General features: G+C 36.0%; 3 protein-coding genes across 3 annotated transcripts; 1 reads left to right on the top strand and 2 right to left on the bottom strand.

The window, feature by feature from the left end:
• Positions 1–962: 962 nt before the first annotated feature.
• On the bottom strand, positions 963–6,825 carry map9 (microtubule-associated protein 9). The gene is made up of 13 exons (XM_055148126.1): positions 6,532–6,825; positions 5,861–5,945; positions 5,361–5,783; positions 5,164–5,282; positions 4,168–4,273; positions 4,015–4,100; positions 3,655–3,728; positions 3,428–3,581; positions 2,559–2,645; positions 2,326–2,487; positions 2,120–2,265; positions 1,891–2,026; positions 963–1,436 (listed from the first exon to the last, which is right to left on the bottom strand). Exons 1-13 carry the CDS (start codon positions 6,601–6,603, stop codon positions 1,314–1,316), a joined length of 1,773 nt encoding a protein of 590 aa, XP_055004101.1. The 5' UTR covers positions 6,604–6,825; the 3' UTR covers positions 963–1,313.
• Positions 6,826–7,653: 828 nt separating this feature from the next.
• On the bottom strand, positions 7,654–9,699 carry smim14 (small integral membrane protein 14). Its single transcript, XM_020930505.2, has 4 exons — positions 8,695–9,699; positions 8,085–8,133; positions 7,864–8,015; positions 7,654–7,755 (listed from the first exon to the last, which is right to left on the bottom strand). The coding sequence occupies exons 1-4, from the start codon at positions 8,767–8,769 to the stop codon at positions 7,717–7,719; spliced, it is 315 nt and encodes a 104-aa protein (XP_020786164.1). The 5' UTR covers positions 8,770–9,699; the 3' UTR covers positions 7,654–7,716.
• A 202-nt stretch (positions 9,700–9,901) lies between these two features.
• Positions 9,902–13,673, top strand: ube2kb (ubiquitin-conjugating enzyme E2Kb (UBC1 homolog, yeast)). Its single transcript, XM_020930504.2, has 7 exons — positions 9,902–10,293; positions 11,021–11,114; positions 11,211–11,269; positions 11,346–11,428; positions 11,551–11,650; positions 11,737–11,865; positions 11,998–13,673. The coding sequence occupies exons 1-7, from the start codon at positions 10,231–10,233 to the stop codon at positions 12,070–12,072; spliced, it is 603 nt and encodes a 200-aa protein (XP_020786163.1). The 5' UTR covers positions 9,902–10,230; the 3' UTR covers positions 12,073–13,673.
• Positions 13,674–13,782: the final 109 nt, after the last annotated feature.

Raw genomic sequence — 13,782 nt, 5'->3', positions numbered from 1 at the left:
GTTTATTATTTATCTATTTTTTTTCAGTAACAGTGGTGGAAGAAGTACTCCGTTTTTTAAATAGGAAATAGTAACAAATTATAAAAAGTAAAAGTATTTCGTGTAGATTTTGAGATCTTATGAACTTTCAGATGTATTGATTTTGAAAGATGTATGCTGACATTTGTTCAATTGCAGGGTTTCAGAGGACATGATAACATTATACCAGGTCTATATTATTTAATATAGATGGGGATCAGCTAAAATGTATATATTTGGAATTCAGATTTTTGTTGTAATACGGTGATTTCTTGGGTCTAGTCTGTTATAGATAAGAAAAAAAAGGCATTAAAAAAAAAAAAAAAAATGAAGATAAGAACTTAGAAAACAAAGTGATTGTATTTCTGTTAGAGGGGTTATTATATGGAACAACCTGAGTGCTGATTTAAAAAAAATATATATATAAAAAATCTTACACTGTAGAAGCTTTTAAAAACAGAGTATAAAGCATTATGTTTTGAAAGATATAGAGGTCTGGAATGAATGAATTATGCATAAAATTTTGTTTGTTTTAATTTATATTTAGTTTCTTATATATATAAAGTAAGTCGCAAGTGAAATGGTAAATGCAAACTTGCTGTTCACACGCTGCTTTCCTTCTTAGAATTCTGCCATTGTTTAATAGGGTTTGGCAAGTACTTTTATTTCAGCTTAAACCCTTTGAGTCATGATCCATGGATGTAGCCTATGTTTTGTTTTGTTTTGTAGTGCTGCAAAATAACAGAATAAACTGCTACTACCACAAAAAAAAAAAAAAAAAAAAAAAAAGTTCAACATTTGTGCATTTACATTTTGTATATAATGTGACAAAGTACAATGTAATCAAAAGGGAAAACTGGCTCTTGCCCCCGTCTGGGAGAATGGCATAACCACCAGTTTTTTTTTTAATTTATATACTTGTTTCAGCAGGTCTCAAATGATAATAAAAATTATTTTATTTTTCAGTCCAGTTCAAAAATGTAGTGGAGTAGAAAGTATCCACTTTAAAATTTACAAATATCTAAAATGCATTTAAAGTATTAAATGAGTAAGTACTTTACTACTTTTACTTCATCGTTCCACCACTGACACACAAGTATTTAGTGCCTCTACCATCCTCTTTCTTCTCTACAAGAATTCAAGCCCCCTGCGTTTGTAAGTTTTGATCCAGTACAGCACTCCATTATCACAATTTTTTTCTTCTGCAGTCCAAGTATATCAAATATTCCTTTTTAATAAAAAATATAAAACCTTAAATATATATTCAAAAATATCAGAGCATAAAAAATAATTTGTTATTTTCCACGTGGTATTGTTTTGTTTGGAGGGCTCCATGGAGGAGGGGTATGTCCATCATGAAGAATTCCTTGAAACCACTTTTCTTCTTTGTGTCTTTTCTTTTCTAGATTCTTCTTTGCCTGTGAATTAAAATAAAACGCACAGTTAAAACTTTGCACAAATAAAAACCCAGAGTATAGGATTGGGTGACCAAATTTTCGAAATTCAATACTGGAACACACCCGGGTTGCGTTGGTATAAATTAGATTGTGAAAATGAGTGAGTAACATTGTCCATTCACGACTCACTTGCGGGTCAGTCATAATCTGAGGGACTTCAGATGGTGCATTTTTACCTTATGCTCATTTTCAAGCATATTTTAGCTAAACAAATGACAATATATGACTCTCTTTACTGTTGTCGAGTATCATATAAAAAAAAAAATCAGGTCAAAAATAAGGACATTTCTTGTATAAACTGGAACAAATCAGTGGTTTTGGATAAATCTGCTGGGAAAGGGGACACAGAGACTCAAAACTGGGACTGTCCAGGTTAAATTGGCACATCTGGTCACCCAAGTGTAAATCTACTTACCAACCAACTCTCATACATGTCTAAAGCCATTTTATCTTTCTCTTCTTTTAAACTGTGTTCAGCTTTGGTGGTATCTTTGAGTTCTTTACGTTTTACAGCAGCTCTTTCATGAAGGATGTCTTTCTTTTTCTCGTTCCTTAAATAGATGAGATAAAGCATATGGTTTAAATATTCAAATATTCAAATAACCAGACAGAATAATTCAGTATAATGACAACATGCAACACACCACTGTGTAAAGGCAGAATGATTGGCTTCTTTTCTTTCCTCCTCTTTTTCTTGTTTTTGTAATTTTTGTTCAGTTTCATCTCTTTTTGCTTTTCTGTGTTTTTCTTTGAGGAGAAGATCATGCTCCTGTTTCCACTTTTCAAATACCTAAAACACAAGAAAATAGTTAGACATAGAGCTTGTCCATTTTGAACAAATCTATCACACCTGTTTGGATGTCTGCCGTTTTTCCTCTTTCTCTTCTCGTGCCCTTTGCTCCTTTCTCATCTGTTCTTGTTGCTCTTTGGTTTTTACTTTGAGACTTTCTAATTTCTTTTCCTTCCAGGCTTCATAGGAGGCCAAAGCATCTTCCTTTTTAGCTTCTTGTTCCTGTAGTTGCAATTTTTTTGTTTATTCAAATTAATCATTGTATCTTCAAATCATAATATTTACTTTGTTACCTTTTTCTTTTTGTCTTTTATCCTCTCCTCTTCCTTCTTCCTTTCTATACTTTCTTTCAAACTCCCTCTTTTCTTTTTAACCCATTCCTGTTGATAATGCAAGTAAAGATGTGATAACAAAGAAATCAGAAGGTTACATTCATTTTCTACAGTGTGATGACGCCGTACTCCCAGATAAGGGCAAGATTCAGTTTCCCCTTTTGATTACATTCTACTTTGCCATGAAATATCCAAAAGGTAAAGTCACAAATGATTAATATGTCAATTTCAATTTGTGACTACACCCAAGAAGTTGCTATATTACAACAGAAATCTGAGAAATCAGCATTTGAACAATATTCATTTCAGCTGCCCCCTATGTCAAAGTGCCTATGACAGGTTGGATAATAAATTTCATTAAAACACAGTTAAGATAAATATATTTAAGTTTTTATTAAAAATGTAACACCTTTTCCAGAATTTGGCAATTTTTTATGACTAAAACTTTGCTTCCTGTTTGGAAATCATGGCATCACAGTAGGGATTTCCATAACTGTTACCTAGCAACCCTGTGGTACATGGAGACAAAATACTTTAAGGTACACAGAAGTTATTCTTTGACAAATAAAAATATAAGAAAACACCTTAATATTGTTGAAACTAAGTTCCTGTAATTTTCAACACTTTATTTTTTTTTTTTAAACTTTTGTTCACAAATTGCTTCTTGATTTGTATAAAGCTATCATTTACACAACAGAAATTATCCCACCAAATTAAGTCAAAATTAGAGAATCATCACAACCTGTTATTCGCACTTTAAATATTATTGGCCTATGGAAAATTGTGATGTCGTCTGAAACCAAGCAGCAAAGTGTGACAGCAGGAGTGACCTGATAAACAGCAGCTCGTAGTGAATCTGCTTGTGGTTCAGAGTCGTGGAGAGAAAAAGTACGATCCAGAACTCGGAGGGACCCCAGGTACTTAGACTCCACCGTCCTCTTCGCACTCCCACCCCGAGAGGCTTTAGCATGGGAAGCTGATGATCTTTTAAAAACAGTTCCTTTTAATTTCAATAATACAAAAAAGGAAATTGACTATCCTTTATGAAGATACGTACAGAGTATCACGCAGGTTTTCAGAGATTTCAGTGGAATTATTGGTAGGACAATCTGCCTGATCCCCTGAGTCTCCCTGTAAATGTAAACAGAGCTTATTATTGTATCATATAATTATACATGTTTATCAGGCTTTATTTTATTTATATACATTTACATTTCTATAATTATGCCTTATTTGACACCAGTCTCTTGTTATTTTTGCTACTCATTTTGAATTTATTATTACCATTTATACTTTTGCTCTTTGTCATTAGAATATATTGTGATGTGTGAGCTACTGTGTCCAAATATTTCCCTTGTGGATCAATAAAGTTTGTCTAAGTCTTGCTTATATCCATTAATATGAAGCAGAAGCATACCGATGAAGGGAGTGGTTGACTTATGGCAAGTTCTTCAAATGAAAGACAATGACTGTCACCGTCACCATCTTGTGAATTATAACCATCTAAAAAAAACACACACACAAAGTCAACACGGCTTTCAACTGTGCTACAGAATATTAGATGCGTTACTTTTAGATCCTGAATCCAGTGTAGACTTTGTGAGCGCTGAATGTTCTCCTGCACTTGACAAGGACTGACTTCTGCTACTAAGAGCTGCATGGGTTTCTTCAGAAAGCTGCAACAAATATACCATCATTTTGATTAAAACGTCCTAATAGTTTTATAATAATATGCAACATTAAATGTACGTTGTGCAACTTTTCCTGTGGAGGGTCCATCACCTGCTTGTCTCCATGGAGATGTTATTGCTTTGCCTGGAATGTTATGGAATGTCCATGGTATGATATTAAACACTTCTGTCTAGCATTTCATGGTCGCAGGCCTCCTCAACCACAATGAAACCTCTCTGTTCATTATACAAAATGACCCTTAAGATCCTTGACAAAAAGCCCAGACACAAATTTCAAAGAAACATAACCTTTTTAACTGAAAATTTTACCCATTTTAATAATTTTTAAATTATTTTTTAAGTGTCTTAACTGTGATACACCACTGTACTGAATTTGCCAGGATCATAAAATGTACTCACAGAGCTACAACTAGAGGTGCTACTAGTGGTAATTGTGTTGTTTCTATGTACAGAACAACTCATGGTCAATCCTCTTTCTCTGCCAAAGGGGGCAGACTGTGATTTAAAATTAGAAACCAATAACAACAAATTTAAAGGTAAATTAAAATGATTGTATGTTTCCAATAAAAAATGCAGCCATTAAAAATGTACTGTCTATATCTTATCTGTAACTTATGTGTCTTGTCTTATCTGTTTTAATGCATGTAGGTAAAAAGTTATTCATTATGAGTGTTTCTATTGCTCAAAATAAAATTATTCTCTCTGTGAATGGGGGCAACTCTCTACAGATATGACCTATAATGTAGACTGCAGTTGTCTCCCTTGAGATAGATGGGTTTAATCTCTACTGTGGACCATTCTAGATGAAGCAATAACATCTCCATGGAGACAAGCAGGTGACAGACCCTCTACCAGAATCTTTATGAGAGACTCACATTTGGACTGCAACTGGACGTGCTGTGTTGATTCGTTGGCTCATTGCACTGCTGGTCTTGTGGTTCATTAGTCACTGGCATTGCCCTTTGCCTTGGTTTGGGTGTGGGCAGATCCTTTTCTTTAACAGATCAAACATTCAAACAAACTTCATATGCAATTGTAAGAAAAAATGGGTAAGAGGTAAAGGGAAACTCACTTGGGCCTGCAGTCTGTATTGTAGTGTCTTCACAGATACCAGATGGTGACAGTGAAGGCATCTCCTGTGTAGCATCCCCTGACAGAGGTGAAGCAGATCTGGTGTTTTCTGGCGTATCCTGAGAATGAGCTGACTCCATATCACTTCTTTTTTCAGAGGTCTGATCACTGTCTGCGAGTTGGTTTGGGGAAACAGAACTACGATTTCCGCTACCATCGAGAGAGCTGTGAGGTACATCTTTATTCTTCTCATCTGTGAGGTTGCCTTCTGGAGAGATTCTTTGAGATTTTAGAAATGAAACTCTTTTTGTTGTTACAGGTTTGTCCTCGTCATCAGAAAACTCAAAGTTGACAGTTTTGAGTTTTCTTGCCTTGAATGCATCTGCCTTCTTTTTTCTTGAATTAAGAAGTTCATTCAAAAAATCTGCACCAACATAACATAACATTGTAGTGACTGGAAGCTGGAAAAATATGTGTTTTTGTTTTTTAGTGTAAATTTACCATCCTCCTCCTCATCGAAGTCATCAGAATATTTATCCATTATGACTCTGCTTGCCCGGGCAGAAACGGCTGCTTGAAGTTCATCCTACAAGAATGGTATTATTAAAGGTGCACTGTGTGATTTTAAAAGCAGTAAAGTAGTAAAAGTACTGTACTGAAGTAGCCAATAAATTTTAGGTATCTGTGCTTTACTTGGACTTAGGTGGATACTTTAATACTTTAATACTTAATACTTTTTTTTGAGTATATTTTTTCATATGATAGTTTTACTTTTACTTTAGGTTTTTTTTTGTTTGTTTGTTTGCTCAGGTATATATACTTTTACTTAAGTAGCACAACTGAGTACTTCTTCCACCACTGCTTGTCTCCATGACTACGTTATTGTGTTGCCTGAAATGTTCCTCAGCATGGCATTAAACACGTATAACTAGCATTTATGCAATTACAGATGTGTTTAATGCTCAAAAATATTATGAAAACATGCTTTTAAGTGCGGTCACCTGTCCACAGATCTGACCTCACTGCCCTCGCCTGCCTGTCTTCATGGAGAGAGAGGCTTAGATAAGCTTAATGCCATACCGTGGAGCATTCTTGGCAAAGCAATTGTAGACTATTAAGAAAAGCAACTAAGCCTGGCAATTTTAAAACAAATCAGTGAAAGAGTCTTTTACCTGAAATTTAGTTCTTGTTGATGTTTTTGGACTCCTGCTGTACGCTAAAGTCCGCAACTCCTGATTTGTCATTTTCGCAGTTTGAATCAAAAATCGACATTACGAAGTGTCCTTGCTGTCCCCATTAGCTACGGGCTACGAAAATGCATATTATCTGCTGGTAGACAACTTTAAACACGTCTATAAAATGTTTTATATTCAAAAAGTTTAATGTTGCTCAGTAGAGTTTGAATAAGTCATGGATGTAATTTTATAATAGATCCACAGAGCTGGACGGGGTAGTGTCCTTTTTGTTTAATGTAACCAAGGGAAACACGTTTTCTTTGTGTTTTCATGAGGCTTGATCAACCACGTAAATGTGCGTTACTGCCACCTACAGGATGCGTCATACATGACACGTGTAGCTTTTACATACAGCCTGCTGGTCATCCATCTCATAAAAGAAAACCTTTTGTGAAGACTATGAAGACATGCATCATACAATATTAACAACACAATTATTTAGGGAACTGCATTTTCTTTATTTTTAAATATAGTAACCATAAAGAGAAAATAGTACATAAAGGCAAGAAAGTAAAATCATTCTACTAAATAAAAAGAGGTTTACAGAAATTAAAGTGCAGATTGTACTGATACCCAAAAGTGCCTTAAAATTCAACAAGATTTTATGCATGTGTCATTACATTTTTATTTCATTATTTTGGATTCTTGGATGTATGAGGTATGTTTAAAAGCTAGATTAGTATCTACTTACATGAGTCCAGTAATGTAAAAGTTGTTAAGCATGTGCGATTAAAAATAATAATCATAATAATTTCAAAAAAAGATAAGAAGTCTCTGCTCTGGAAAGAAAGCATCTTACCCATGTCTTTCTCCTTCATTTTGAGTCTGTCTCAGCAAAGTGTGGCTCATGTGAGCACCAGAGCTTACCCACAAAGCTAATTAAAAGTCAGTCTAATATAGAAAAAAGTTGTAAACTAAAATGTGAGAATCTAATTATGAATGTATTGTTTACAGTATACCCCTCAAGATCAGTAGTAGCTATATTTAAACAACATATTTGTCTTTTTTTTTTTTTTTTTTTTAAAAAGGACATATAAAATAAAATAGATCTAAAGAAGGTGTGATAAAAGTTCCTGGTTTACTGTAGTTGAAAAATGCACAATTCAGTCTATGGTTTCATTGCTAATCTATTGGTGGTGCAGGAGGTTCTTGGCTATCATTCTAAACAAAAAGGGGAAAAAAAGAAGAGTTAGATTTTTATCTATATCCAAAACACATTAAATTACAACATAGGAGATAATTATGTGAGATAATTAAATGTTTACAAACATTGGAAGGTCCAAAGGATTTGTCTGTGGGTGGAGAACCTCTGAGACTCGATGGTCGTAACAGAAACAGCAGCAGTGCCAGTACTACCCATCCAATGACCACCATCTGCAAGGTGAAGTCATTCTGCCCATTCGGCCCACCGGGACCTGGTACTAAACATAGTAAATACACCTTTAGTATTCAGTATATCAGTGTGAAATAACAACAAAAAGAGTGCATACATTCCTGAGGGCACTCTGTGTCTGTGCAGAAGGACTGAGACTGCCGAAGCTAAAAAATACATACAAGAAAAATTAAAATATTGCACTGTGTCAAATGCAGTTACTGATTATTCATTCAATTCTATTGTTCTTCTTTTCAAATATTTTTCATAATAATAACAAACACATTTTATTTAACAGCACTTTTTCTGACACTCAGTGACACTTTACAAAGGTTTAAAACTCATAAAAATATAAGATAACACATAAAACCTCATACAGCGTTTTAAAGATAGACTCAAAAATCCCTTAGGCTCATTCTTTGCAACAGAAGCTTTACTTGCAGGTTCCACCTGTTCCACCTGAACACAGCTGACTGAGGTCGTATGTAAAACAAAACCAAATGCAGGGGAAATATGGCTCAAACCATTCTGATGGCAGGGTACACCAGGAGGAACATTGTGTTTCTTTACAAATAAATAATGAAAAGAGTCAGTCCAGATGCAGTATTCAAGTGTTTATAAAAAACAGGAAGTAGGAAACAAGATGTGTTGAATTACCTCCAGTCAGCTGTAGCCCTGTTTCTTAAGATCCTGGAAAAAACTAAATTGTGCACATCTTTCTCTCTTACCAGGTTGAGAAGTCGTCTCATGGCATGTTCATGACTGCATATGCATTCACATGGATCAAACCCACCCTCTGCCATTTTTCTAGAGGTATTTGTCTAACAACCAAACAGCAGTGAGCCCAGGAAGTCATGTAAAACTTTTTCACCAAGGCTCTGCTCTTTTGTTGTGACTGAAAATAAGGAGGAGCTATTATGATTGGATACAGGCAGTGAGAACACACTAAGTCATTGGTGGGGGGGGGGAATTTAAGTTTCAGGTCTGTTCCAGTAGAAGATTATAAACATGATAGAGAAACGTGTCAATATGTGGTGGTTAATGTGGTGAATAATTTCCTATTAATAAGCACAAAAGTTGTCTATGTTTACATGTTTAATAACATTGCATTGTAGGCATAATGATAATCTACCTCAATAGCAAAAGAGTTTTAAGTAAAACCAGCCTAGTAACAACAATCGGGAGACGGGAAAACTCCTAATAAATGCCCAACTAAAGGAGCTGTTTGTGCCAGTTCACCACATCACAACCATACTGTATATATAAATATAATAATAATAATTCTTTATACAGTCTATGATCACAACAGTGATTTTAAACACAGGGGTGTGGTGTTCTGACTTGGCCACGTGAGCATACTAATCGCATCCGGGAACACCAGGATCTCTTCTGCCCCAAGCTCCAAGATCAGCCCCCATGTCCCCATTGGTCCTGATTATGCAGAGACGGGTCTTTGAGCCAATTAGAAGGGAGCACGACTGTAAACAAACATACCGTGGGATATCTACCCATCAACTTGTCCTGCAAATAAGGCGACCAACAACGCTTTGAATGATGAAGAAACCACGACGCAACATACTTAAAAATAAACAAATATTCTCCTCACACAAAAAGGTTCAAACACCAACCAATCGATCATGTAGTTTCACACTGTGTGTATTGTCAAACAATTTATCAAATTTCACGTGTCACATGCATCATTCTTCAGCTTGTAGAAATAATATTCAAGCACTTTATAAGCCTTATACAAAGTGTCCCTTTATGAATGTGTGTATAAAAGACAATGAAATCCGATTGGTTGGTATAAAAACACCTTTAGGTTTGTTTATAAAGGGGCACTTACTGTAGGAACCAATGAGGAGGCATAATGTTATTTTAACACAACGTAGAAAGAAAGAGACATTGTAATATATGGTCTTGGGTCTTCATCTTAGCTGACCCCAACAGTGTAGAAGTTAAAGAACAGTGTGGACGGTCCCGGGACCTTTTTTATTATCTCCAGTGTTGTAGTGAAAGTTCTCGTCCCTGCGCCGCACATCTGCATGTTCTGGATCTGGCCCCGCGGACACACGGACCTCTGCAGAGCTACAGCTGCACCTCAGGCACAGACAGAGAGAGGGAAATAGTTCAGATCTGCGAGGAGCACAGAGGACTCTGCCCCACACAGACGGACAACAGCGGAAGATTAGACACAGCGAGAGGGGAGAACAGAGGCCCCGAGAGCAGCAGCCGAGAGCAGCGGCGGCGGAGAGGAGAACACAGCCATGGCTAACATCGCGGTGCAAAGGATCAAACGGGAGTTTAAGGAAGTCTTAAAAAGCGAAGAGGTGCGCTCACTTTTACTCAGTATGTTCTTGTAAAGTTGTATGAGATCATATATAAAACTATGTGAACGCTGAAGTAAAAGAGCTCAGTAACAGTCGCTAACCTGAAGTTCAGCAGCAGGTCTGGCCTTTGCTAACAGAACAACTTTAGCCTTAGCCTGATGATGACTCCACTGTTTAGTCCAAACTACTGTTTGTGTGGAGGGTGTGTTCAAGAAACATCGGGGCTCACGCTGTCACACTGCCAGGCCCTCTCTTTTTATAGATACAATTTATTACAACAATATAGCTCATGACGTACAATATTAATTTTTAACAGATATAGACGTGTCTCAATAAGTGAAATACAGACACATATAGTCGCTGTCAGAAATATGAAACCGGACATTGCTATATACTCCCCTCGATTAGCTTTCTCACACTATTAGTTATCCGACAATTAATGCTGTCTTTAACTGCGCTTTTTGTTGCTAATTGTCCTTGTGAACCCTTGTGTTAATTTGCAATGTGCAGTTTATGATTTATGAAATAAGATGCCTCTAATCCTCAGTCTCGGCTAAACATGATGAACGCAAAAAAGAATCTAGCATGGACAAGCTAACAGTTCACGTTAGCTAACTGTTGCTAACATCATGTGTTGCAACACAACACATTTCCTTGGATGTTATTACAGAGTACTTTATTGTGTGATTAACTCTCTCCTGTTAATGTCTCACTTGGCTCACTCTAGACAAGTAAAAACCAGATCAAAGTTGACTTGGTGGATGAGAACTTCACAGAGCTCAGGGGGGAGATAGCAGGTCCTCCAGATACACCTTATGAAGGTACTTCACATTATTAGCGCTTAATTGCTTTGTGATGGCTTCTTAAAATGTTATTTTACTGGCCATTTAACAGATACTTTTGGCTTTTTTTTTTAGGGGGCAGGTATCAACTAGAAATAAAAATACCCGAAACATATCCTTTTAACCCACCAAAGGTATTTGACTTAAATTATAAACACAGCATTACAAAGTGTGACCTGTTATTGTCTATTAAATGTAAATTATTTGTAGGTGCGTTTCATTACCAAGATCTGGCATCCTAATATCAGTTCTGTGACGGGGGCAATATGTTTGGACATTTTAAAAGATCAGTGGTGAGTGTAATGCTTCATTGTTGAGTATGTTTACACAGAATGATTAATCATTTTTGAAAAATATTTAGATCATTATTATTAGAGATTATATTTTATTGATTTCTTTCTGTTATCATTCACAGGGCAGCTGCCATGACCCTTCGAACTGTGTTATTGTCTCTTCAAGCACTCCTTGCTGCTGCAGAACCAGATGATCCACAAGATGCTGTTGTTGCGAATCAGGTCTGAAATCCCAAACGGTGTTTGTGCGTTGTTTGTTCATATTCCTTAAACTTGGATGAGATTTGATTTTTCTTTCCAAATTTTAGTACAAACAGAATCCAGAAATGTTCAAACAGACTGCAAGGCTGTGGTCTCACGTCTATGCAGGTGCTCCCGTCTCCAGTCCAGACTATACACTCAAAATAGACAAACTTTGTGCCATGGGTTTTGATAAGGTAAATTTCACAGAATGCATTTATTTTTCCCTTTACTGTGGTGGTAACAGCACCCAGCCTTACTTATTTCTAATTGAAAAGTATACAGTTGTTATATTGTTATTGTATTATCCCTGTCTTTCTCACATTTAGAACGCAGTAATAGCAGCATTGTCTTCAAAATCTTGGGATGTGGAAACAGCAACAGAACTCCTGATAAGCAACTGAGTCTGGGCCAGGTCTGATGATTCTAAAACCCCAAGAAAATGATAGCAACTCATCCTGAGCACCATTCCACCATTGCCTTTTACTACACAGAAATGTCTTCATCTGTCACAACAGCCTGGTCTTTTTTGTTACAACCTCATGTGACTCACAAATTCACAGCAAATGATCTGTTCGTGAATACAGCTACTCTTTACTTTAATCAAAATGTGAGACATTATAATGACATTCAATCATATTCTTGTCTTCCATGCCATTTCTTTTTTTTCAGTTTTTATTTGTATCAAGTCAACTGCCTGGAGGATTTCTATTGTCATAAAAAAATCCCCAAATATGGATCTACACAGTACATACAATTACTAAAAGACAATGTTGTTACCCAGATGGATCTGTTGATCTATTGTGAGTCTGCAAGTATTTGCAGACAAATTACTATACAAATATATTTTGATGGCCCTTTGGAAAATATCAAAGCGATATTAATCCATCACCATTTAAGAAAAACTTTTTTTGTACATATCAGTGTGTATATTTGAAAATATTGGGGTTATACTTTTCTTACATGACATTGTAAAGCAAATTATTTTAAATACAAACTATGCCTAGTTTACAATTATACAGAAGATATACCTTTTTATGCATCAGTGGTTCTTCTGGGTGTCCCTGTTCAGTTTGGTTTTACACAGCAAAGTTATAATGATAAAGCCAACATTAGTTCATGTGTCTTATTGAATCTGCATGTTCCTACATTGCCTTTGTTTAGTAGGCCAAATGATGTGGTACAGTGTTGTCAAATCTTAGACTTGAAACAAGCATGTCTTTTCAGAAATTGTTAATCAAACTCCTGATCTGCAACATGAAGCACATCAGGTTTAAGGTAAAAATATAAGGAACCAAAGTGGCCTCTAAATCTGACCTCATTGTGGAAAATTCTCTAAAGAGAAGAAAAGAGGGTAAGATACCACATCCCTGAGCCACATTGAAATCTCGACCTTAATTAGTTCAAATGAACTACCCTTACAACATAAATATGATTTATCACAATGCCAAAACCACAGTTGTCTTTTTACCAGTTGTGAGGCATGACTTCTTACACTAGGCCTACAATATTTAGATATTCTGCTGGTACTCAAGGGTAACAGTTGTTTTTGTTGTGTTAAATGCCTCTTCACACAGGGTCTTTACTTTGGAGTTGCATCTCACTGACCAGTGAAAGACTCATTAGTTTGTGTACAGGGCTGGGGCATCAGGTGACTGCCCAGCATACGTTACAGTCAAAATCTTCACGCCAGGGACATGATGCACACCCCCGGTTTTGTAAATAAGATCCTTGGCAGATGTCTAATCACTACAGAGCACCATTGATGGCTGTATGTTTTCTATGAAAAAGGACAAAGGAAAAGCCCAAATTCCCCGTCTTCCTTCTGTTCCTTCATATAGCGTCTTGCACGACAAAAGCATAAAATGGGACTGTTGCATCTGTTTCTTCATCTGGTTGAAATCATTTGCAGGTTTGTTTCTAGGGGAAGCAAGCACCTGCAGTTTAAAGCATGGTTAATTTATTGTGACTGTCATGATTTTTGAATAAAAACAAATAAACCCTATCCCAGTCATCCTGTTCATTTCCGATAAACCAACCAAAACATTGTATTGCTTAAATGTACAAAAATGTGCAAAAACAAGCTAACAATACTTTGAGTGATAAAGTAACAA

Source organism: Boleophthalmus pectinirostris, unplaced genomic scaffold (genome assembly GCF_026225935.1).
Source record: "Boleophthalmus pectinirostris isolate CB_2022bp ecotype Guang Dong unplaced genomic scaffold, ASM2622593v1 HiC_scaffold_923, whole genome shotgun sequence".
Taxonomy (NCBI): Eukaryota; Metazoa; Chordata; class Actinopteri; order Gobiiformes; family Gobiidae; genus Boleophthalmus; species Boleophthalmus pectinirostris.
Note: the sequence above shows the minus strand (reverse complement) of the source record. Positions and strands in the feature narration are given on the sequence as shown.